Source organism: Nyctibius grandis, chromosome 29, assembly GCF_013368605.1.
Source record: "Nyctibius grandis isolate bNycGra1 chromosome 29, bNycGra1.pri, whole genome shotgun sequence".
Taxonomy (NCBI): domain Eukaryota; kingdom Metazoa; phylum Chordata; class Aves; order Nyctibiiformes; family Nyctibiidae; genus Nyctibius; species Nyctibius grandis.
In genome coordinates this window covers 587,223-611,695 of record NC_090686.1, presented here as the reverse complement: position 1 = coordinate 611,695, position 24,473 = coordinate 587,223, and the positions used below count along the sequence as shown (strand labels likewise).

Below are 24,473 nucleotides of genomic sequence, written 5' to 3'. Positions count from 1 at the left end.
GGAGAAAAATGCTGCACAGAAAACCAAACTCAGCAGAGCTACGCTACGGATATTGTGGCAAGATTCAAAGTAGCAGCAGATTGTTTTCTTCAGATGGGCAATAATACTCCTCCAGCTTTCTCTCATGTATCTCTGATGCTCTCCAGGTCTGCAGCCAGAAGGAACGAGAAGTAAACTCTCTCCTTGTCCTGAATGCTCATGTTCCATTAGGAGGTGAAAAAGATACTTGCTCTGCCTGCTCTACTATCCCTTCTTCCATTCCTCACGTTTCTGTCCAGATGCAGTTCTATTTATTGCTTGCTTCTTGCATTCTTCAGCCCAATTCCAAAGAATTGCCATTTCCAGGAATACCTTTCTGCGTATCACCATTAAGGGCAGAAGTTCTTGTTTTAGCTGGTTAGTTTTTTGCTTATCTATTTGCATTTTCCTCTCATTTGCTAGCCTGAAAAGTTCAGCTTGTCCTGTAGGTGAGTGTTCCTCAGTTCTGACCCGGGATAGCATTGTAATTGTCAAAACACTTTCAAGAAATTACTTCATTTTCTCTTAATCCAAAAATTTACCAACACAATTTCAACCAACAAGCTGGTTTGCAAAAGAATCCTAGCACCTCCTCTGACAAAGGCAGCTCTGCTAAACTTCGCTCCTCTTCCTTCTACAATTTCATGCCAAAAGGCTCTCTCGGGAAGTCTCCAGCAAAACTGGAGGCATTCTCAAAATATGTCCTAAAACATGTCCTCATCTTTTATGAATGAGGAATTAGGGCACAGAGACAAAGCTACCTTACTGCAGCCACAGTGTAGATCTGGGCCAGAATGGAGCAGAAAATGGCAGCAACTGGGAAGTGGAGAGGGAAGATTTAGCACAGAGTCCTACTGTGCAAGTTTTGGTTCTAAAAAATGCTGTGAAAAGGCTCTAAACTTAGTCAATTCGGTGAAGTCTCCATTCTTAAACACTACATACAGCCAAAGCTGGATATCTGCACTGCTCAGCTATCCTGAAACTCCCCATCTCCTGCAGCTGACTTGTAACTTGGCTATCGATTCTTAGTTATGGCTGCTGACTGCTGCTTCCACCTTCTACTGCAACTTGCCCTCCTGCCTAGACTATTGGGTCAGGCTGTCTATAGCATCAGAATGCATAAAATAAAATGAGACTGTGTCAAAGATTTCATTTACTCTCCCTTTGCTACTGCAGGGTCCTCAGGCTTCTTTACAAAGCTCCTTTGGTTTCCATTTCTCCCTTTGAGAAACTGCTTCAGAATCTCACTCCTCTAGTGGCTGAAAATCTAATTTCCAGGCTAAGTTTATTAATAGCAAATTTGTACCAATTTGTCCTTGTGCCAGCATTGATCTTTATTATAAAGACCTTTTCTTCCCCTCCAGGATTTACTTTGCAATGAAGTGTTTACAGAGAGACATCACATTCTTCTCCCAGTCTTTGTTATGCTAGGCAAAACAAACCCATCTCTTGTAGCTTTCTCTCATCTGCTAAGCTTTCTGTCCCTTGCTCACCCTCCTAGCCCTGTTGTGCACCTGCTCCTGCGGGAGCACATTTTTCTGACAGAACCGTACACAGTGTTCTTGGCACACTCTTGCAGCTTGGTTTTAAACCTCCCTATTCGTAGCAGGACTGTTTCCTTAAAACTATCCTACAACCCTATCAGCCCTGACAGGTCTCCACCATATGTTCACATCACTATCAAAGTTCCTCTGCTGCCTCCAGCAGCCTCCTCAGCACTCAGCTCATTCCCTCCTCTGCTCCCACCGGCCAGCACCTCGTGCACATCATTCCCACACCGTCTGAGGACACACACAGCCCGAAGCTGGTGCCAGCACTTAGTCCCACACTCTCTGCACTTCCACAGGGCTCTCCCACACACGCTGCAGGTGCCAGTCGCACTGCCCTGCTCCCCAACTTAGAAACAAGCAAACTCCCACAGAAGACTCCCCTGATCCTGTGCCTTCCAGGCCTCCTTCCCTTGCTGGTAGGCTCTTCTGATCACCACTGACTCTCTGGCTTTCAACCTTGCATCTTCTGTGGCTCAGTCAGTGGTGACAGAAGGACAGAGCCTCCCTTAGGCCCTCAAATCTAAGACCTCTGTCCTATTCAGAAGTACACAGCCCTTACCTAGACTCTACAAGCTCCAAAATGCAGCCAAACAACCTCTCCAGAATGGCCAGGTACATCCACTGAACCTTCCCTGCTGCCATTAACAACGGGAACATCCTTTTCTTAACATGGGTCAGTTCACCTCAGGCTTCCCTGCTAATGGACCTTTTTCCATACAAAACACCATTTAAGAACAAGCAAAGGCAATTTCATACTTGCATAAAGAATCAATTTGGACGTAGCTAAACCCAGATCTTAGCCTAGGGAATAAAGAATTCTTCCATTTTCTAACTCTCAGTCTAATCCTCTGAATTGGGGCAAGTGGGGACATCTGTTGTCTTGTGGAAACAAAATTCAGAAGAGCACACCCATGGGAATTTGCCCAGTGCTATTTCAGTGGCATGGTTCCAGAAACTGCCCTCATAGCCTGTCTTCACTCATGCACTGCTCCCAGACCCTTGCAGTAATAATGGCCTTAAGGTCACACAGCATAAACCAGTTCATGAGATCTGCCTGTTCTACAGAAACTCAAAAACTGTTACTCATCTTCTTATCGCTGCCTTTGCAACAAAGCTGTCAGCATCTTTATTTCTGACTTCTGGAGACCTCCCTGTTAGATAAGAGTTTCTTTCATTGATACTATTAAGAAAAACAAAAAGAAAGTCTTTAAATCAGTGGAGCGGGGTGAGTATGGCAGCTATGTTTTGCTAAGGGCAGACCAGTTTTGGCAGCACACTGCTGATGCATGCTTCTCTGCTGGGATACTTTACATCTTAACGCTATTGACGCATGGATTGTGTATCAACTCCCATGAAAATATCCTACTTATAAATCCCATTGCCACTGCAGTCCTTTGCCATGCCACAGCCCAGATCTGCTCCTCCACTGTGGATGCTGTTCCCAGATTGAACATATTTGTTTAAAACAAACAAGCAAGCTGCTTCTACCGTATCAGTTTGGTTTCTTTTAACTATATGATATAATAGCTGTATGGATTTAATTTAAGACTGATAAACTCTTCACCTGTGCTGTGAACCACACTGGAATCTGGTTCCCCAGACTGTGGCTTCCCACCAGTGTCTGCAGTGATGACTGCTGAAAGGCAACCACAGAAACACCTTCCTCTACCAGACCAGCAAAAGCCCACCCACCAGTCATCAAATCTCAATGCAAAGCATGACAGGAAAGAAAACTTTGGCTCTGTTAATTCTGCAGCCTCCCAGTCAGGCATGCTATCTTCCCTGCTGGGGAAACGCTCCTGGGTTTGTTTTTTTTTTTTAATTCATTTGTGTTGCTTGTTTGAGCAGCACCTTGGAAAAGAGAAACAGGCATGACAGCATTTGCCATTTCCTCTGCATGGAGGGAGGCCTCCATGGCAGAGTCCCAACAGTGAGAGCACACTGTCCTTCCCCCATGCGAGGGGCAGGAAAGGCGGCAGCTTTTTGAACAGTATGCTCCTGCCTCAGGATGAGGAGAATTCTGTCACACCTGACACGACGTGTTACAAGCAGTACAAAAGCAGTGCAGGAGCCAGAGAAGGGCAGCTTGTGCAATGAAGGAATTTTTAGGACTCTCACTATGGAGACTTGGGTTTAAGTCCTAGTGAGAAACGTCTATGTCTTCTCTACTCACAATGCTAAGGAGCATAACAAAGAGTGCCTTTGCTGGACAGAAAGACAGCTAGTAGAAATGCACCATCAAACATCCTCTTGGGAAGATCTTTTAAGAAAAGGGTTTTTTTTTAACCTGTTTTTGAAAGAGCACTGATTTTGATAAAAGTTCCTGCCAAAGCTACTTGGAACAGCTTTGCTTCTGGCAGTTCAGAAGCTCTGTTTCAGAACTTCCAAATTGTACATACTTTATCTTACAGGTTTTCATCCCACATGCATCATTATTACTTTGCCCTAACATGACAGAAGTAGTGAAATATTTTATTACTTTTTAGATCATTAAGATGAATCGCTACTTACTACCGAACGAAATGTTACCTGCTTTCTAGATGAAGGCGGTCCTGGGTGTTGTAACAGCAGCGCCGGACTTTCATTACATTGCAAACAAGGGACTTCTTGTTCTAGAGAAAAAGATAAGATGTTTCAGTCATATTAAGAAGCAGCTGTTCTTATAGACCTAAAAAAAAAAAAAAAGAGGTAACTAACTACTGTTTTCTTATATAATATACATACTGTGACCTATTGCTAGTCTTTACTTCGCAAATCAGCAGTAAGCATAGGCAGTACAACAACTTAAAATGGAGAGAACTCAAAACAAAAATTCAGAAATCCCAGAGCCAAACATTTCTAAAACTCAAAATCTGGGACACAGTGTCCTCATAGGAAATACTAAAAATAAATTCTTTAATTCTGATTAAAGAGGAGGGGAAAAAAAACAAACAAGCTTTACAGTGTCAGAACTTCCCAGGAAATGGCAAGTCTGAGTTCAGTTAATGTGCGTTAATTCTAAGAAGCCTGAGCAGGATTTTTTGCTAGGAACAAAGTCCAAGAGGATCAGGACGGAGGGAATTCTGCAGGGATCAACGGCACAGACGGAGAGGTTACGGGAGGTCAGGCACAGCTGGGTGTGAGAGTGCTCCAGGGCTGAGCAGGGCTTTGGTGGAGGAGTAAGGCACTGCCAGATGAGAAGAGCAAGAAAAAGTGGGCTGCCTTCACTCTTCTGCCCACTGTCTGCAGAAAAGCAGCAGGTCAGACCTTGAGAGGGAGAAGGTCATGCTCCTGTGCGGGAGGTACACTGCTATCCATAAATGGGTGCTCAGGGCAAGCGCCCACACCTTCTAGAGGGGTGCTCAGGAAAAGGCATGCCATCAGCGGCAGGATGGTGCCTCCCTTCTTGCTTTTCCAGATGCTGCATGAGTAAGGAGGGTGCTAGCAAACACCCATGCTGCAAAGCCAGGATTTCAAGCAGTTATTTTGTGATCAGGACACCAACAACAGGCTACAGGGCATTCATCCGGATGCGTTCATCTTTTAATTTCTGTGCTCATGACTCATGGCCTTTCATGCTCATGACCTAGCCTGGCCTTAATCCTGGCCCTACTTAGTAACAAATTTACTTAATTACTAAATTAAATACTTGATTTATTTAATACTTGACTAATTTCATTAAATTATCCAGCTTTCACAAGTTACAAAGGCCACCTCTTCAAAGACACGATTTTCACTCTCGAAGTACTTATGCCCCTCTTCTTTCCCACATAGGCAATGATGGATGGAGAAGTCAAAATAAATGAATAACTACCTCCCTCCATACTCTTGGCTTTATTGCTGTTCAATAGGGCACGCAATCAAGCCCTGAAGCAGAACAGATGATGTATTTGCTGGGCTTATGGAACTTACCGTGGACTTTATTGCACAATTCAGGATCTGCATCACGTGTGTGTGTGCATGCGCGTTGCTGAAGTGGAAGAAGTTGTGATGCTGAACAAAGGGCTACTGTCTGCTGACACAAACCAGACAAAAAACTCACTGACCTGGAAGTTAAAGTACAAAATCTACTTTCAGCCTGAGTGCCACTGCCCATACACATTAAATGAAGATGCTTTGTTTGAGTCAAGTATGATCTTAATCCGCTCTTTTCAAGCAATGAGAGCACGTGCCAGGACCGTGCTTCCCACCCCAGGAAACACCATCAGCAGCAAAATCACGTGAAGGACAATGCAAGACGGGACTGCCTTTTAAATTAGGATTTTTCTGTCACAAGCTTACTCCAAATTATCTAGCATAAAGAAATTTATCTACGCAAGCCAACAACGTTGGCAGGGGGAGAATTTCACAACAAGATACTGGCAGGGGAAGAGAGTACTGAAAGCTTAGACAGAGATGGAGCAATCTGTGAGAAAAGCTTCTAACCGCTACAACAATACAAACACACCATGAACTGCAAAGGCTCAGAGAAGGACTCCAGAGAAGCAGCAAGCTCAAAGTCAAAAGGAACAGCGAGAAGGGCACTCCCACATAAGTGGCAGAGCAATATGGAAAAAGATAAAAGATTTATCAGCTTAATAGCCCCCAGTCCCTGGAAAGGCTTAAACCAACGACTGGACGCTTGTTTCACAGAATACAAACATGACATATCACCAGGTGAGCCAACTTCAACCCAACTGGAGTGAGTGGGATGACTCCACTGAGGTCAACAGAGTTGTAACAGCTTACTCTGAATTTACAGCTGGAACAGCAAAGCACTATACAAACCTAAGTAATTAATCATAAGCCAAATGCCAGGCCAGGAATTTTATAACAATTCAAGCCTTTTTCAACAATCCAAGCAACCGTGTTCACATTCTAGACAGTCCTGAATACTTGAGATAACAGGGAGGATTTTGATGGCAGAAGCCACTCTTCCACCAGCGTTGCTGGGTACTGCGGCTCTTGCAGCAGCTCAGGCTGCCAGGTAAGGACTCCACTGCACTAGGCACTGTGCTATCAAGCTGATGGGCACGACCCACTGTGCGCATGCTATAGCGTACAGACAAAACACAGGAGGCAAGCTAACCACCAAGAAAGAAAGAAGCAGCAGGTGGGGAGCTAAAACTATAGGCAGCAGCTGACATAAAGTGGAAATTAAAATCTCCCACATAAGAATTGCTGAAGACATCCCACTGGAAGCAGAGGTTTGCCTCCCATACACTCATACCTAACTGACTGTGCAACTGCTGTTTATAGGATCTCGGGCAAGCGGCATCTGTGACACACTCTGAGCAGTGCTCTGCTTTTGATCAACAAGGCTCCTCAGAGTCCTGCACTCTGTCCACTGTTGCTCGCCCGTCACCTGTGGTCCATCAGAAAGCCATCCACACTGGAGAAAGGGCTCCGTTCACTCTCTGAAGTACAGACATTAAGCAGAGATGCTCAAGAGTTTGCCTCCTATATACAACTCGTACCTTACGGAGACTCAGCTCCACACTTCTAGTTACCATTTCAGAGTGGCAAAGCAGGAATGTGGTAGCACAGGCCATCCCTCCTAAAACCTCAGCTTCATTTTAACACACCCTTTCTCAAGAATCTTGTCTTCTCTAGATGAACTTCATGTAATGGTTTCTTCGCCACTCCCTTCCTCCTCCACCACATCTGTCATTTGCATACGTCCAGGTCCTGCAGTGTTTAGCAATGGCTGTACCAGTCACACAAACTGTGAAAATTACCCTCATGTCTTATCTCAAGATTGAGGCTCTCGAAACCGAACATTCCTCTGGTCACACTCTCCCATCCCTTCTTTGTGCAAATGGGAAGGAATAACAATAACTACTTCCTACTCTCGAGGCACTATCATCCTCCCAAGTGACAGCTGAGGTGGCTCTACTATTTTAAAGAACAAGTAAAGGGAGAAACAAGTACAGCTAGAGCTAGGTTGCCAGAACTGCTATTAAGAGCATTCGTGACTCTGCCGTGGTTCTGCCTTTGCTGTGCCTCAGTTTCTCGCCACGCCTGTTGGCCCCGGATATTTAGATGGCAAACTCTTCTTTGCCATGCTGCAAATTCCAGCCCAGGAGCTGAGAATCCCTGCAATGTCTCCTGATGCTCCCTGCCATGGACAGGATAATCTCAGAACATCCCGGCTGCCACAAAACAAAGGATGAAGCCTGAGACTACGTATGTAGCCCTTTGAAGCAAGGTGAACGCAGAGCAAATATTTAATGGGGACAAGGCCCCTTCCTCCCCAGACAGCAGCTTGTTCACATGCAGTTGTTGTAAGGCCTTCTGTCCTTTGGTAACCTTGCTCATGTAGCCGTGGTTATCACCATAACACAGACAGGGCAGCTGCAACAGAAATGACATGTTGATGCCCACTCTGAGGAGCAGGCAAGACAGAAGAGTGACCACTCAGGTTTGCTGGTGAAGGGAGAGGATGAAGCAGATCTTTAGAGCTAGAAGTTGCCACTTAAACAAAGCTACAGTTCTGACATCAACCACATAAAGGAAACAAACGATGGAGACCACCACATGTGGCAGCACTTCTCTCCACCTGTCTGCAATAGCACCATAGTCGATGCTCACGCACTGTAAAAGCACCACTTGCTTTTGTGAACAGGATGCACTTTCTCCGCACTCTGCAGCAGGCTGGTCTGTGCGTCACGCTCTCATCATGCTCAGAGATGCACTTGCTGCAGAAAAACTAGCTCTGGTACTTTGGCTTACTCCCACATCCTTTGGTTCTGCACTGGCAGCACTGGAAATCAGCAAAGCAAATCTGATTTATTATGCTGCAGCAGGGTAGTGTGCCCGGTCACCAAGAAGCAAATTAGATGGATTTCGTAAAAGTTGGCTCATTCTTTGCTCCTTCTGGATGTAATTGAGGAACAGGTTGCTATAGGACAGTCACGGTCCTTCATGAAGTAACTGAGTAGCCCACATCCTCTACATAAGGTACTCTTACAATGGTCTGTGAACCAGCAAAGGGATATTATTCCAACCGTGAACAGAGTAAGCAGGGAACAGAGTAAGCAATAATACACCCAAGGTCAGGCCTGCAGTTTGTCACACAGCAGGGATCTGAATCCAGATTTGGTGAATTCCAGTACAGGATGGAACCACTGGCAAGTTTCCAGCAAATGCAGTGTTAAACTTCCCAAAGGGAGCAAAGTGGAATGACAGCTTATTTGCCTCCTACCTAGCAATAGCAGACGGGCAAGAGAGTGCAAGTCACACCTGCTTTGGGCACAGCTGGGATTACTCAGGCCTTGCTTGTGGGCAGGAACTGCTGCAAACAGGTTCCCTGTCTTTGTCATCCCTACCCACTCTGTCCTCACAGTGAAATCCACAGGCATGAGAGAAGGAAATCTGCAGGAGTTTGCTCAAGAGCATATCCCTGGAAAAACAGCTGATTTTGCAAAACCTCCAGTGCAACTGCACACACCGTATTCCATCATGGTGTTCAGTTCAGCGCAGCGCACACAGGTTACCACGATCACATCTCTTACTACTAGCATGTTCCTTGTCTGCTCCATTAACACAACCCTTATGTACCCTCTCCAGGGGGGATCAAAAGCTCCAATAATATGAGCAGGCAATTTAGCAAACCGCTTGTGCTTTTGTTCTACCCTCAGAAGGCTGTTCTGCCAGACCCATCATGGCAGTGACAGGCGAGACCAGAGAGCTCAGGGGCAGAGAGATCACACAGGTCAGTATCCCACAAGACACCACCTCCTGCTCGCAGGCACATTTACAAAAGACTACCCCAGGCTGGAGAGCAAATCTTGGGAACAGTTCAGATGCAGACGCTGGACCCCGGGCATGTCATCCTAAGCCCATCTGGCATAACCAAGAAGGTCACTGCAAGGCAGGAGAAAGCTGGGTACAGGTCTGATTCTGCAACTAGGGCACATTTTAGAACATCCTTGAGGTTATAGTGACTTCTGCTACCTGTCCCAGTTGCAACAGCTGACTGCAGAGCATGCTTTGGCCATGATCCCAGGGCTGCAGGATGGTAGCAGGTAAACTGCCTCCTGCATTCACCAGGGACTGGATGGACCATGCTGAGATTTGCAAGCAGCTGCCAGGCAAAAGAAACAGGGGAGGACTGTGACATGACCCTCCACTGGGAGGAACATCTGAAACTTCTGATACTGAACTCAAAGCATATCAAAACATCTGTGGAAGAGGAAATAGGCTGGAAACTGGATAAAGTCTCTCTTGGTATCTCATAACCTTGACTGTGAGAGAGAAGCATTCTCTCACTGTCTATTTGTCCCTCTGGATGCAACTTGGAGTGGAAACAGAGGTTTATTAAAACTTAAATACAGCTTTTGAAAACTAGCTCAGACAAACAAAATGTTAATGCAAGTTTTGGCTTGGTCTTCACTGCTTGGGAAATGACTCCTCCCCTGTAATAAGATGAGCTGTAGCAGCTCTGTTATTCCAATCACCACAGGCTCAAGTATCACCCACAACACGCCTGAAGCACACTACCCTTCAGCACACCTGGTCCTCCTTTACATCTTGCACGCAGGGAGGGAAGGATGTGCAAGAGGCCTACAGAAACAACACCACGTTGGTGTTCTTTCCCTCAGAAATGAAGACTGTGAGGAAACACGGGAACAGACTACCACATGGAAGCTGTTCTAAGGAGAGAGTCAGCTGTTCTCTGCCTCAGGGCAGGGGAAGTGGTACTCAGCTTTAATGGCAGCAAGGAAAGGCTGGGTACAAAGGATAACTTTCTAGCAGATAGAACAACAAAGCACCAGAAGAGATTGCATGCAAAACTCCTTATCAGCATTGGAAGCCTTTTAGGTCAGGCTGGGCAAACATTTGTCAGGAATGATGTAAGCCAAGTTGATTCTTACTTGGACAGGGAAATTGGGCTAGATGACTCTCAAGCTCTGTTCCAACCCGTTTTGATCTATGGCCCTGCATCAGGGAACTGAGTGCTGGCCAGTAATCCACACACACTCAGTCACCTGGGTCCCCAGAGATTCCCCGTGTCACCCTAGTGGAGTCACTTTGTCTGTCAGTTCCTCGCCTGGAAAGGAGTCTCATCCCTACAAGACCACAGGCTCGGCTGAGAGTGCTGTGAGGATAAGCAGATTTCTTTGACTCTAAGGTTTCTGAGAAAGTGCCTTTCACTCCACATCTTGGGTGGAAGACTGAAAACACAGGTGGTACTTGTACTGCAGGGTGCTTACACAGAAATTACACCAGAACAAGAATGGTGCTCTATCTCTGTCCTCCAACATACTACAGATTGTCCAAAACCATGGATTAATGCAGCTCTAGGGGGGCTTCAGGCCTCCCATTAACAGCATGAGGTACAACCCCTGTCCTGTATCACAAGCTGTGAGGTCCCCTTCCAGCTTCCCTACATGAGCCCCATGCCAAAGTGCTGTTTTACTGGCACAGGAACACAGGTTAAAGCCCCACTTTGCAGCTGCATCCATGCTGAAGACCTCTGTTGACCCGAGCTCTCTCACTGGGCTCTGCACCTTGCCATGCCTCCTCCCCAGCAGGCAGCCTGTGGCAGGACTGCTCCCCAGCACAGACACAGCCCAGCTGGGACCACAGCACCATCTGCAGGGCTCTGCCAAAGGCCACGCTCTCACCAACTCCTCCTCGGGGAAGGCCAGCGTCCTCCTAGTAGATACTTCACACCTGGTAACTCTCCAAAACACAGCACACAGCCATACTCCGCAGAGTCTGAAAGCATCACTTCAGGAAAACAAATCACTGTTTTGATACAGTTCCAAAAGCCCAGTAAGTTCACAGAAAATTAAATGTATGTCAGATACTGGATTACATAAAACGCCAACTGAAGCATCAGCCTTCTGTGGCTCCAGGGAGCAGCTATTTCTCTGCAGAGAGCTCACGTGCACAGTATATTGCTGGTGTCAGCTGAGCCTCCTGCTCACAGGCAACAAAGACAACACAGACATTGTCCAGTGCTTTAGCAAGGGCGCTGGGAGCGCCTGTCGTTCCTTAAAACCACCATCCCCAAAAAGCCTTGCAGCGCTTCTGCACCAAACTGATCCTGGGCCAACACGCGTAAATCACTGAAGAACACGTTGTACTATGCCAGCACGTTCCCTCAGATGCGAGTCTGACAAATAAATCCAGCCTCTGGGGAGGAAGAATAATTTTTCTCCATTCATGTCTTCAAGAGAAGGTCAGTGGCACCATGTGATTTTCCAAGACATATAACCACTACGCAGTGCAAACCCACAGAAACGCAAGCAGTTTTATTATTGATTTAGCTAGAAATAAAAGAATTTAACACTTGTCCTACTGGATCAGACCACGAGTCCGTCTCACAGAGAAAGTGTCCTGCTCAGAGCTCTGACGAGTGATTGATGCTTCTGAGAAAAGGCACGCAGCCTTCTGCAGCCCAGCCACCAGCGCGCTCAGAGGGACAGCTAACTCCAGCCTGCTGCAGGGAACCAGCCTACCCCTTGAAGAATGCAATATGATGCCGTTTGACACTCTCACAAGCCAGTAAACTATCCAGCTTTTAAAGTATCCTGCAGAAGTAAGCTGTGCTTGTTGCTCTGCTTCATACACAAACACTGCCAACACCCAGATGAAATCCATGAACTTTGTTTAAAAATTAAAGAACTAAGTCTGACAAACTGAACTTAAAAACAGACCCTAAAAAAACCCAAACAAACCCCCAAAACCACTCCACAAACCATAACACCTCTGACTACAGTTTGTACTCATGGCTCTAGCAGGCAAAACTGCCAGAAATCAGCTGTGCTGGAACTTTATTTCCAAATCTAGGATCAAATGCACTTTATCTGAACCTTTTTAGTTCTCTCCTTCCCTAGATTTCCTCCGCTGTGTTTAACCAGGGCAGGTACTGCAGCGTAGTGAAGGCTCATAATTTCAAGTAAAGAGTGTACAGGACACGGCAAACTACTGGGGTAAGTAGAGTGGTGAGGAGGATAAATGCAGTGTGAGTGGTACGATGGGGTGAAAGGCCAGTCTGTGAACAGAGCTGTAGGAGCCCAGAGAGTGGGGAAAGGACCCAACTGGAGACCCAAGCACTGGTACATCAGAGAGAGCTCGCGTATCTGTGGAAAAGCAGGGCCAATGTTCACGAGTTAAAGAGCAAATGAAAGAGTGGGGAGCGTGAGTGTGGGAGACGTAGAGGGGAAAGGGACTAGGTGTATTAGTGCTCAAGTAAAGCCCTCCAAATCTGTTGCAGCCTTCCAAACAGATGCCGAGTTTGCTGATGCAGCTCCTACCTGATGTTTCTGGCTATGCACACACAGTTCAGCCTGGACAGAGAGCCTGACACCACCTCCCTGGTGCACACAAACTGGACACTTCCACCCCTGCGGAGTGCTCACCTCCACTGGCCCAGCAAGTGCTTCCATTCAGACTGGTAGAGCAGATCCTTTGGTTTGCTTTCCTTCCCTCCTTCCCTGGCTAGCTATGGTCAGGAAGGGAACTTGCAACACTGGAAACAACAGCAACAAGCAGCAGCTTGAATTTAATCCTTCCATTATCTATAATGTCATGATGTTGATTGTCCGTTTCAGGGACTTCTCTCAGTGTTGTTTCAGGCAGCCCTACTCTGAGTCATACTTCCCAAAGAAACAGACCTCAGCTATTCCCACGGCTGTCAATAGACTGGGTCCTACTCCAAACTTAGCCTGTGGTCAAATTTTGTACAATTGATTTCACCTCCCGTTTTTCAACTTCTCTGTCTGCAAACCTGGAGTAGCAATTCTGGCCTTCTTTGTACAGCCTTGCATTCAAACGCCTTACACAGGAGTGAGGCATTTCTATTACTATCAGAAGCAATGTGTGGGTGCCAGATGTTTATTCAGGTCTGCTAGCATGTTTGAAAATATAATTGCACAGCAGTTCTTGTAAGGACACTGATCTGAAGCACCATCTTTATTACAATGTTGTGATTGTTTCTGGCAGCATTCACAAGGTGTCAGGTGCTGTAGATTCAGATGGTGTAACATGTGCACTCATCCTTCAATGACATGTCACTCAGCAGGACTGGGAAAGGAAGGCTGCTTTGCTGTTGGAGATCTGCTCCAGAGGATCAGGATCCTGCAATAGAACTGAATTTGAGATGTGCAGGTTAGTCATGTCGCATTATACCAGCAAATCCATGTGCCCATATAAGCCAGAGTTGGGGCCTATCATCCAATCTGGTCACTTTCTATGTAAGTTTATCTCAAGGCCAAACAAAAAAAGTGAAATTCTTTCTCAGTCAAATGGGTGATCTGACACGTTGAGAAGTTGCATTTTTAATGAAATATCTGGAGCCGTGAACTCTGCCATACTGGGTCCTGAGATTCATGAGTCACTTTAGCAGAGGAAACTAAAAAGTTGCATGCAGTTCCTCGAGGAAGGTGAAACACTTCTACATGCTCTGCTGAACTTCTGCATCTCTGGATGAAGTCGGTATCAGGAAAGGAGGGGGTCTGCCCCTGCATGGAGAGTTCAATGCCCTGGGGAACGAAGTGGAGATTCCTTTTGCCATGCAGAGTTTTCACCAAGCTGTTCAGCAGGGCTCACCAGCAAAAAGCATACTGCAAGAAGCATTATTTCTGCTATGGTTGTCATCTGCTTTGGCTTTGAATGTGCAGAAACCTAGGCCTGTGGGGAAAAGAACATCCAGAGCTTTAAGTCTTGCTAGGAAGAACATGCCTCTGCCTCCATCATACAAGAAAGCAATTTTCCAATGGTGATAATCTCACCAGAGCTAGTCACCCCATCAGAAATGCTCACCTGTGTCACAATTTCTGACTCAGAAACACTTGCCAGGTTATCTCAGGGTATAAGGTTGAGATACTTGAAGGGAGCCCCTATTTTGTTACAGATTGGCTTCAGCTGTGGACTTTCTCTGGCTGAGTTCATTCGATACATCAGGGTGCAGGGACGTAATCTACAAAGGACACAGACCTACACCAGAAGCAAAAATCTGAAGGTAAAATAGACTTACTTGCCACAGAAGTCCTTGTGAATGGCACGAAGGACGAGTAGTAAGTTGGGGTGTGTCTGTAGCCAGTTCTCCACCATATCTGGGTGTCTGGGATCTACTTCCAGAAACACACTCCTGAAAGGACACATTTGGGAGTAGAAAGTGGGGAGATGCACACATTTAGGTTGCTAAACTGATAAAAATTAAGGTCTGTCTTTCTGGATGACTCCTATCAGTGCAGAAAATGAGAAGGTCAGCAAACACACTGCAAGCCAATAATCCTAAAGCAGATCATAGCTGTCCATTTAAGATGCAGATCCTAACTGCCTCCTTCAGGGGGAGAAAGTGTTGATCTTGGAGGGAATTCTCACAGTACTCCTCTGTGTGAGCAGTTAAACCCCTGCATTGAGAAGGACCCTTTTTGAACCCTATGCAGAGATACCGCCAGCTCTTTCTGAGGCCCCCCAAAGATTTAAGGCCAGAATGAAGTTTTATGATGTAAATGCATGAACACTGAGCACTGGACTGGCAGCATGAAGTTCCTCTTTGTATAAGCCGGGTGACATTAAGTCCCCACAGTGAGAGTCATAATGTACAAGTCACTACACACATTTTCCCACAGTAAGTGTCTCTATAAATCAGTTATGAAAACACCACCAGCATTCAGACCACAGAGTCCTAGATATAAGACTGTACAAAGGAGAGTGCAGCAGAGATAAGGGAACTAACCAGACAACCTCAGTTAGCACACCAGGACTAGGCCTGGACACTGCAGGGCTATTTCCATCTCTGCTGCAGCCAGGCTTTATGACACCAGCCCATTTCTAAGTCTCCACTCCCACGATAAGGCAAAACCACCCTAGCTTACAGGCACATGGAGATGATGGAACTAGTTACAGCCTGTGACAGCGCAGCAAGATACCAGTTTAACAGGCAAAGAACAGAGGCCAAGCCCCAAGCATACACTCTCCTGAGAATTCCTAAAACATCCCACACTGAATACTCCCTATAAATTCACCAGACTAACTACAAGCTGGGTGTGGATCTCATTCCTGACCTTAAAAAACTTCCACTCCTCAATGGGAGCTCCACCTTATAAAACAAGTGAGAAGGGAAGGAACAAACCCAATCCTAACAAGCAACCCCACAGGACCAATCTCTGTTGCTGGAAAGTTCTGAGGAGCATCTTCTGCTCTTGTGGTCATGCAAAGCATGAGGAATGAATTCTTCAGCATGCAGTATGCCTCTCGATATTTCTCTTCCTCTCCTCAAACCAGCAGATTTTCAATGACCTCTCTTATGCTGGTAAAATGTCAGGAATTTTCAACAGCATATGTGAATGCCCTGGTACAATGGACTTTGGGTATCAGCATGTTGATCTTTAGGCACAAAATGGATCCCACATGACAGGGAATAGGAACAATCACTCTTGAGTATTAACCATGGAGAAATTTAACATTTGAGAAACTATCCTTGGCTGACCTTCTTTCTCCTGGGATATTCAGCATTGTATCCTGGCACAATAAACAAGTTTCCCCTAATTAAAGGGTGGGAGGGAAATAGAGATCTACATCCATTCTCACAGAGTTCTGTACTGCTTCTCCTTCAATCAGTTATTCTGCTTAGAAAGCTTCCTTTTTTTTTGCACGCCCTTTCTCTGCTGCTCTCTTTTGTGTTCTTTTTGTTGCTGCTTTGACCTTTAAATATTCTTACTTCACTAATGACTATGAAATACCGCCACTGGTCAGGGAAGGCCCACATCTCTTTATTAACCAATTTCAAGCTAATTTTGCTTATAAACATGACATTTTTTAAACTGCTATTATTAGACAGGCAGGAGGGGAACATTTTTGCAACTGTTTTCCCTCTGTACCTTCCTGTATGAGAAGGAAACAGAAGTTATAGGAGTGAATGGACAAAAGACATAAAATTCAAACAGAGAACACTGCTTACCCAGAATCCTTCAGAAGAGAAGGAGCCAGAGCCAGAATTGTTTTGATGACTCTCATCCCATCAACTCCCCCATCCAGGGCATCAAGGTCCTCATAGCTAGAGTGTAAGAAGACAACATTAGCAGCAATTCATATGTAATGAGCCACACCCCTGAGGATGCATTGCCCCACGCTCCATGGACAAAGGTGCACCTAACACACCTGAACTCCAGTACTCCCACAGCAGTGCCAGCACTCATAGCTTTTATGTAAAATACAGGGAGTAAGAAGGCAGCTACCAGTAGGCTGAGAAACTCCATGTTGAGCACAAGCAGAAAACATCCCCAGAACCCTTCCTGAAAATTATGAGCCAACTGCAGCCGGGGTTGCACAGTTCCAACACGTGGATCTGTTATCTCTGTGCTCGCTGGACAGGGAGGGAGTGGGCTGTACAGCGAGGGATCACTTGCTTTATTTCAACCGTGTCAACAGCCAGGTTGCATTGCCTTCTAACCTAGCAGAGCAAATCCCCCCGGCAGGGGGATTGGACTAGATGATCTTTCGAGGTCCCTTCCAATCCCTAACATTCTGTGATTCTGTGATTCTGTGAAATTAGGATGTAGAAAGCTCAACTTTCAGAATCTGCTCTGGTGCACATCTTGCACAGGAGCAAGTGCAGGACATCCTGACATGCATGACTATCAATTCTGAGAAAGAACCAGCACATCCAAAATAGCTGCACATCCCAAAAGAGCTTATTCATATTTGTGTGGGTTTGTTTGCTTAAGACAAGAATTGGGACGAGAACAGGTCACAGCATTTCCACTCAAGCTTTTTTTCCATCTCAAAAAGCTGCTCAGATTACTTATACTTCCTTTCATAAACTCACACAAATTGGGGGCGGGGGGGAAGTCCAACAGAAAAAATATTCTCAAACAGTTTTGGATTGGAAATTTTTAATTTCAAAGTGTGTGTTTTTTTCCATTTTTATAAATATTTAAAATACTTTGATATTGTTTCAGACCTGTAAGCAGTTATCAAAGTAACACTGTATTATTATATACCATATAAACACCCCTACACTACGTACACATATACTACATTTGCATGTTTTCTGTGCAATTGTGTGTAATATAAGGAACCAGACAGAAAACCTTGCTTCAAGGAGAAGAAAAATGTATTTGTCTGATTACCGGAGGATTTCTGTGTCCAAGGAAGCCATGTCTTCATGGAAGACATACGGGGGGTTACTGACTATGAAGTCTATGGGGCCCCAAAGTAGCAGCTGCTTGGCAGAACCTAGAAAAGAAAAAGAACCACAAGCAGCTCTCAACCATAGCAATCTTCCCTATAAGCTCAGGGTCAAAATCCTGTCCAGGAAACTGTCTCTCCAGACACATGCCCAGGTGTGTCTGGCTCTGCTTTTCTCTGATAAAATTTTATCCCATTTCTTTTTGGGATAGCCTGGCCTGCTCACTCTCCCACCTTGCACACAAGAGTGATACAAAGCTAAGCACAGGCAAAGTATCATTTTTTATATCAACAGCCCCGCTTAGTGGAACATGTTACAAAGCACAGGACCTTGATACTCTGGAGCTCCATGCCCATCTGGATCTAAAGCAACAACTGGAACTTGCAAGAGCCCACAAAGACCTAAGTGGGAGCTCAGACTAGTTGTCAGGATGCATATCCTTCCTCTTATCAGAGCTGCAAAAGGACCTCTAATGAGCAAAAGAGCCAGGCCCTCTCAGCAGTACCAACCATCTAATGGTTTACTCTTCTGGAGACAAGGTTCAGCTCGCTACGCTCATGCTACTGCCTGAACTGACACATACCAACCCTGAATCAGACATCGTGTAACCACGTGAGTGTGGCACTGTCCTCAGACCAGCCTCTTGGCACAGGGCTTACCCATGCAGATGCAATGCCGACACAGCTACACAGCTTTTGGACTGGAGCTGGCTGGCTTACTGCTGTTTGGAGTATGGGCAGCACAAACTCAGATCTGCAGATCAAGACTCTGCAGACATACCCCTAAAAGGTAGTACAGTGTCAGAAACAATAGTGTCAGAAAGGTGCACTAATGAATCTACAATGCTGCAGCTCCTGGTTCCACAGCTCCTGGCTAAGAAACCTTGACACCTAAAATCAGGAAAAATTCACCTTCTGATGTAGTCAGCGACTTCTCTCAGCTGATCATCTGGCCTGGAAATCTCTGATGGGAAAAGCTTCACTGGCTCACCTCTTACTGACCTTTTTCTCTACTAACGTCAACACCCCCTCTCGACCCCTGCATCCCAAAGGGGTCCCTTGGCTGTCTCTCATGCCTGCCTCCCCCCACCAAAGTAAAAAGGGAGAAAGACAAAGGGGATTATAACAGTGAAAAGACTTACTGTATGAAACATCATGGTGGAGGATGTGGATCCTGTCCTGGAGTTGCAGCCTGTAAAATTCCAGATGCAAGAACAGAAAGAAGAAAGATTAGGAGGCATGTTTGTGCAGATTCATGAGCAGCACATTCTATAAACAGATCATTAAATATCACACCTCTTATCTGATACACATGTATCCTACCCCACTGACTGCAGATCAATTCCTCGTAAGCCACAAGGGAAGTTTAGGATCTGCTCTTTGCCCCATGAACAACATTCAAAGCAAAGAACACATTGTGCACCCATGCTGATTCCAGGGTGCGGCTCCTGTGCACCCAAAACCTATATGTATCACCCCTTGCCATATATACAGCAGTATTCCCTCACCCTGCTGCACAGTAACTACATCTCCAAGGCCTCCCCCAGGTAAGTTCACCATCCCTGGAATCAAACAAAAAACCCCACAACAAAATCACCTGCTTCAAATATGTAAACCTGCTATTTGAAGTGGAGACAATATGCTTACGTTTGCCACACTCTTTCTCCAGCCCCTTTGATAATCCAGATCTTAACAGTGATCTGGCATCTGAGTGCATTTTCTAGGCATCTTTGGATCTCATCTGACATGCCAATGTTAAGGTGACAAGATGTTACGGCTCACTACCAGAAGGCCAGCACATGCAGTGTAGCAGGACGCCTGTGCCAGACAGAGCTAGGAAAAGGGACTCCTTTAGGACCAGCTCATGCACAGACTGTACACTATAACGTATTTAAAACACACACTAGGATCTCTCAGATACTGGTTTCTAACTCATGATCTTTCTTGCCCCTGACATCTCTGTGCACATTAACTGGGAAACACGTGTTATGGTCAGTGCCTTTCATCTGCAGCCAGACATCCCCAGGGTGCTCACACCAAGCAGAACCCCTGAAGGCACTAGAAGACACAAACACCTCTCCTTTACCTGTGACAAGTGAGCAAGTAAGCATGCTGGCTTGCTGTTTTTAAGAAACAGGTCTATAAACACATCGGTATTTCTTAGGGAGAAATCTTGGCTAAGATTCTGATCTGACTCACTGCACTAATCCAAGGTAGAACAGCCTTGAGACTGCCAGACTGCCACTGCACAGTGCTCCAGTCTGTCACAACCTGTCATGATCCATCCCTTGCTCTGAGCTTGCTGCAGAATATGCTCCCTGCCAGGCGAAAATAATTGAGACAGCGATCCCCTTAAACCTTAGGAATCCTGAGCAAAGTTCCCTTGATGCTCCTGGGAGAGGAGAGAGAGGCCAGTGTGAAAGTATCCTTGGTGCTTGGTGACACCCTGATATTACAAGAGAGGTCACAGAAACAGAGAGCATGAGACAGCAAGGAAGGAACAGAATCTCCAATTCCTCAGCTACATGGTCCACCCACCAAAATACCTCTCTCTTCTCACCAGGTTCGCCTCTGGCTTTTGTGAAGACATTTGAGCAATGTCAGAGAAAGAACTCTGCAAAGTCAGAAAGCCGAAGCTGGTCAAGATCTGCTGGTGGAGGAAGACTCCAAGCCTCCCACAGGAGATGCCATTCCCTGACCAGCAACAGCACATTGTGGCAGTCTGCACTGTCCCCTAACTCCTGTCCTCAACGCAGTCAATGCCCAGAGAATACAAAACTGCTCAGCTCTTCCCAGCACATTCTCTCCTCCCATGAGAGACCCACTACAGTGGCAGAGTTTTCCTTCCCAACTCTTCAGTGTAACACCTCAGGGCTACCCAATGGCACTCATAGCACATGCTGCAACAAAGACCTTATACCCAAGTCCTGCTTGCCTTTGCTGAGGTCCCATGGTACTGCCCTGTCAGCACACACAGGCAGCAAGAAAGGGAGGGATTCCTTTTGGCCCATCTGGCACTGGGATTGATTTTGAGAGAGCAAGACTCACCTAAGCATCTAGAGATCACAGCTATGATAAGGGAGCTCTGCAAAGAAGGCAGGAACCAAGCTGGCTTCAGCCAAGCAGTAACACAGCTTATCCTACTGGCTTCCCTCCCAAGAGCTACAGGGCACCATGCCATGGCCAAGATCACAAGGAGACAATGAAAATATCCATGGAGAAATATGAGGTTCTCTGGCACTGCATCTACACTCCCTCAGCCACTCTTGAGCCAACAAGCAATGTTAATAACAAGACTATTTTTTCCAGCTGCCAGAGCAATAATCTACTAAGTAGGCAAAAATCCAGCCTGCTTTTATTATACCTGAACAACTGCACAGAACTTGGTCTGACACCGATACATCAGAAGGAAATCTCTGCTACCCACTCCCTATAACTGGACTAGAAGGCAAAAGGTAACAGTGAGGTGACACGTTCAGGAAGGGCTTGTTCCTGCACATCGCTTCAGACTCACATAAGAGCTGGGACTGGGTTGCAAGAAGTGAAGAGATGCAGCTCAGTGCAGCCAGAAACAGCAGTAGCCTGTCTCTGTAGCCCCAATGCTGACAGCAGCTGGGAAAAAAGGGTACGTGGGCCCTGTGGACAGAGATGTCAGTTCGTGAGCACCACTTAAGACTCACAGCTGTACTAGACTCCATAAGAGGTAGCAATAGGAATCCTTTCCGAGACTGCTCTAATCACTGCCTAGGGCCCAGTGGTCTCTGAGGATACAAATACATACTAGAGCTCTGTACCTTTTACAAATGTCTACAGAGACTGAGATCATGGACTCAAAAGCATGCTGAGATTCTAGCTCTGCTGCTTGCTATGTTAGTGACAGCCCAGAATAACCTGGGTTAAGAAGAATCAGCTGAGGAAGCAGGGCTACTAGGAAAGACAAGGTCAACCTGATACAGAGCTGTTCTGACTTCAGGCACAAGATGCTTGACTCATTGCAGGGGGCGTTGGACGAGATGACCTTTAAAGGTCCCTTCCAACCCAAACTATTCCATGATTCTATGATTCAGCAGCTCTGAACATGCAGCCACAGCGCAGGTGTCATGCAAACAGCACGGGACCCAGCAGCACTATTCTCACCAAACACAAGACTGCAAGGAGGATGCTGAGGGATACCACACTAGCACATCAGAGCGAAGGCGCTATTCGAGTGTGCGAGATTACATCTAGAGGAGAAATGACAGAAACAGGCACAGCAATAATGACATAGGGAGCCAGAGGGAGAAAAGTTCAGGCTGTCCTTGTCCTTAACCTCATAAGTGACATATACATTCTCACTACCTGCTGCCTTGAGTTTCCCAAGTTCACAGAAAGGGATGAGCAGTTACTATGAAACACTTCGAAAACCCTTGAAAGACAGACAGCATTTAAGTACTATTGTTTTATTTAGGTTGCTGTCTTTGCAAAGCACATTCACAAGTCAAAGGAAAAAAAAACTCTGGTAAATATAAGCATTTTTTTTTTCTGAATTCTAACACACTTTAGGAACTGAACCTAAGGAAGCCACGGAAACATTCTCTGGTTTCCAGTGGTGATAAACATGAACCACATGCGCAAGTATTGAGGACTCTTGGTCTTTCTCAAACAACAATTTACAAAAAATGGGTAATATGTGGGCTTGTACCTATGTGCATTCTCCCTGGTGAGATCCACAGCAGCCTTCTCTTTATCCACGGCTATCACCCGGCTCTGGGACAAAAAAAACATCAACAAACAAGTATTACAACATCCAGGTTCCTGAGCATTATGAATAATGCATCTCAGGGCACCGATGGGTTCATGAGTTACTTCTAGTAAGACCCCTAACATGACAGAAGGCACTCTGCAACACTGCCAGCAGACTACCAAACTAGACAGGCTTCTGGCTGAACCAACTCAGCTGACAACCATGGAGTCACACTGACTCCCATCAACTGATACATTCACAGCTCCTAGCAGTGTGAGACAAGGCTCTGGCTAGTCTAAGGTAGACACAGGTTAAAGGAAGATCATGTCCTAGGCTTCTCCTCTCCAATGTGGACAGAATCACTCTCAGCATTAACACAACCACTTGGGCAGAGGTTCTGGCGTTTTCCATCTGTTATGCAGACACTTTTTGCCTAGTTACTCCACTACAGTCCTTACACCACATTCACTACGTGTATTGACCGCATGTACTTGACTGTGTGTCAAGTATTTGAGAGCCCTCCAAGGCAACACTAAGAGCAACGACTACACAGTTAGAGATTTGTTTGACCTTCCATTCCACCTTGGGAAAAGTGCAGGCAAAGGCCTGGCTTGTTTTTGCTCTGCTTGATGTTTTTTAAACACAGAAGATGTTGGTAAGTATTTACATAGAGAAAGCATGCTCAAAGAAACTACTTTGCATTTGGAGATGATGGTGTGATCAGCCATCATTCCTAGGGGGATTAATTTCACAGCCTGAGACTAGCACCCACACACATGAAGCTGACCCTTAAGGTGAAGGACACAGTTGAATCCAAAAGTGAAAAGTTGCTGCTGTTTTCTCAATATCCTAGTGCCAAATTCTGCCTCAAACACCAAAGAGATCATGCAGTGTAAACTCTATTTAGCTGTCAGTGTGGCTACCACTAACTCTAATCAGTCAAGGTTCCTTATTTCTCTGGGCACAGCAGTTTGTGTTAGTCAGCTGGGAAAGGACTGTTACCAGTTACAGGGACAGACTGACACGGCTCTTTAACTTAATAGGCAAGGAAAAGAGCATGACGTACAGCTCAGGAAATCAGAGTAATTATACTCTGAAGTCATGAAGCTCAAGTATTAACCTTATCAGGTCACTGGAAGGAGGAACATAAGCATCAACCTCTAATTCTTACACACGAAGTCTTACACTTCTAAAAGAGGAGGGGCTGGCCACAGCAATTCTCGTTCACGAGAAGGAACTGGCTGGTCTGCAGTTCTGAGGAAAGGGGAATATTTTTCCCTTAACGACATGCAATGAGATCTTTGATTCACTTCTCTTTCTGCTTACCAGCAGTATCTCAGTAAGCATTTAACATGCCACAATACTACGGGGCAAGAAAGGATTTGGTCACCCAGATCTCAGTCCCCTTCCTGCTCTTTTCTCTCTGTTCAAAAGGTGTGGGTTGCTATTAAGCAGTAAAAGACTTCAAAAAAGTGGTTTGGCAGTTGTGGCAGTGTGACATATGCTTGTCATATTGATCCCAAGGACTGACACTGCTGTGGCAATCCCCTCCCTGTATTCATCTAGTCCAGTCTCCTAGAGACAAGATCTTTCAATTCACAGTAAGGTGATTGTTAGACATGACTGCCCCGTAAATTCAACTTACTGAGTGTGTGCCCATGCCTCAGTTCCCCTTGTCCACAGCCCAGGATATTAGCTTAAACCAACTCCCACCAGCGCTTCAAGCTAAGGTGATTAATCGTGAGCTGTGACAGCTGAAGAATGAGCACATTTCCTTCTTCCATTCTGACTATGTCTCCGCTACTCCTGCGGACAGCTGGGGAGAGCAATTCCTAAATATTCCTCTTCTACCTAGCATGAACTTATAGAGCCTGACTGTCAGAGGCCTTAGCTGCTGAAGTCCCATCAAAGCAAAGAAGTTTGGCTGTGAAGTCTCAATGAAGACTAGGTAGAGTGGGATTGTCCTGTAACAGAGGCATCTATTGTACCATGAGCACTGAAAAAAGCTCACCTGTGGCAGTTTACCCAACAGACTCAGAGCAATTGCTCCAGAGCCACAGCCAATCTCCAGGATC

At 45.9% G+C, this 24,473-nt stretch overlaps 2 protein-coding genes across 2 annotated transcripts in view; both read right to left on the bottom strand.

Moving 5' to 3' along the window:
• Nucleotides 1–11,926, bottom strand: part of MAPKAPK3 (MAPK activated protein kinase 3) — a 129,651-nt gene extending 117,725 nt beyond the window's left edge. The window contains exons 1-2 of the mRNA XM_068419937.1: nucleotides 11,836–11,926; nucleotides 4,098–4,180 (exon numbers count right to left, since the gene is read on the bottom strand). The gene's annotated coding sequence lies outside the window, so the exon portion shown is untranslated. The remainder of the gene's footprint in view (nucleotides 1–4,097; nucleotides 4,181–11,835) is intronic.
• A 1,215-nt stretch (nucleotides 11,927–13,141) lies between these two features.
• The window catches only part of HEMK1 (HemK methyltransferase family member 1), a 28,183-nt gene continuing 16,851 nt past the window's right edge, over nucleotides 13,142–24,473 (bottom strand). The window contains 7 exon segments of the mRNA XM_068419852.1: nucleotides 13,142–14,168; nucleotides 14,515–14,628; nucleotides 16,447–16,542; nucleotides 17,618–17,723; nucleotides 18,818–18,867; nucleotides 22,357–22,421; nucleotides 24,410–24,472. Coding sequence (XP_068275953.1) covers nucleotides 14,132–14,168; nucleotides 14,515–14,628; nucleotides 16,447–16,542; nucleotides 17,618–17,723; nucleotides 18,818–18,867; nucleotides 22,357–22,421; nucleotides 24,410–24,472 — 531 coding nt within the window. The 3' untranslated portion in view covers nucleotides 13,142–14,131.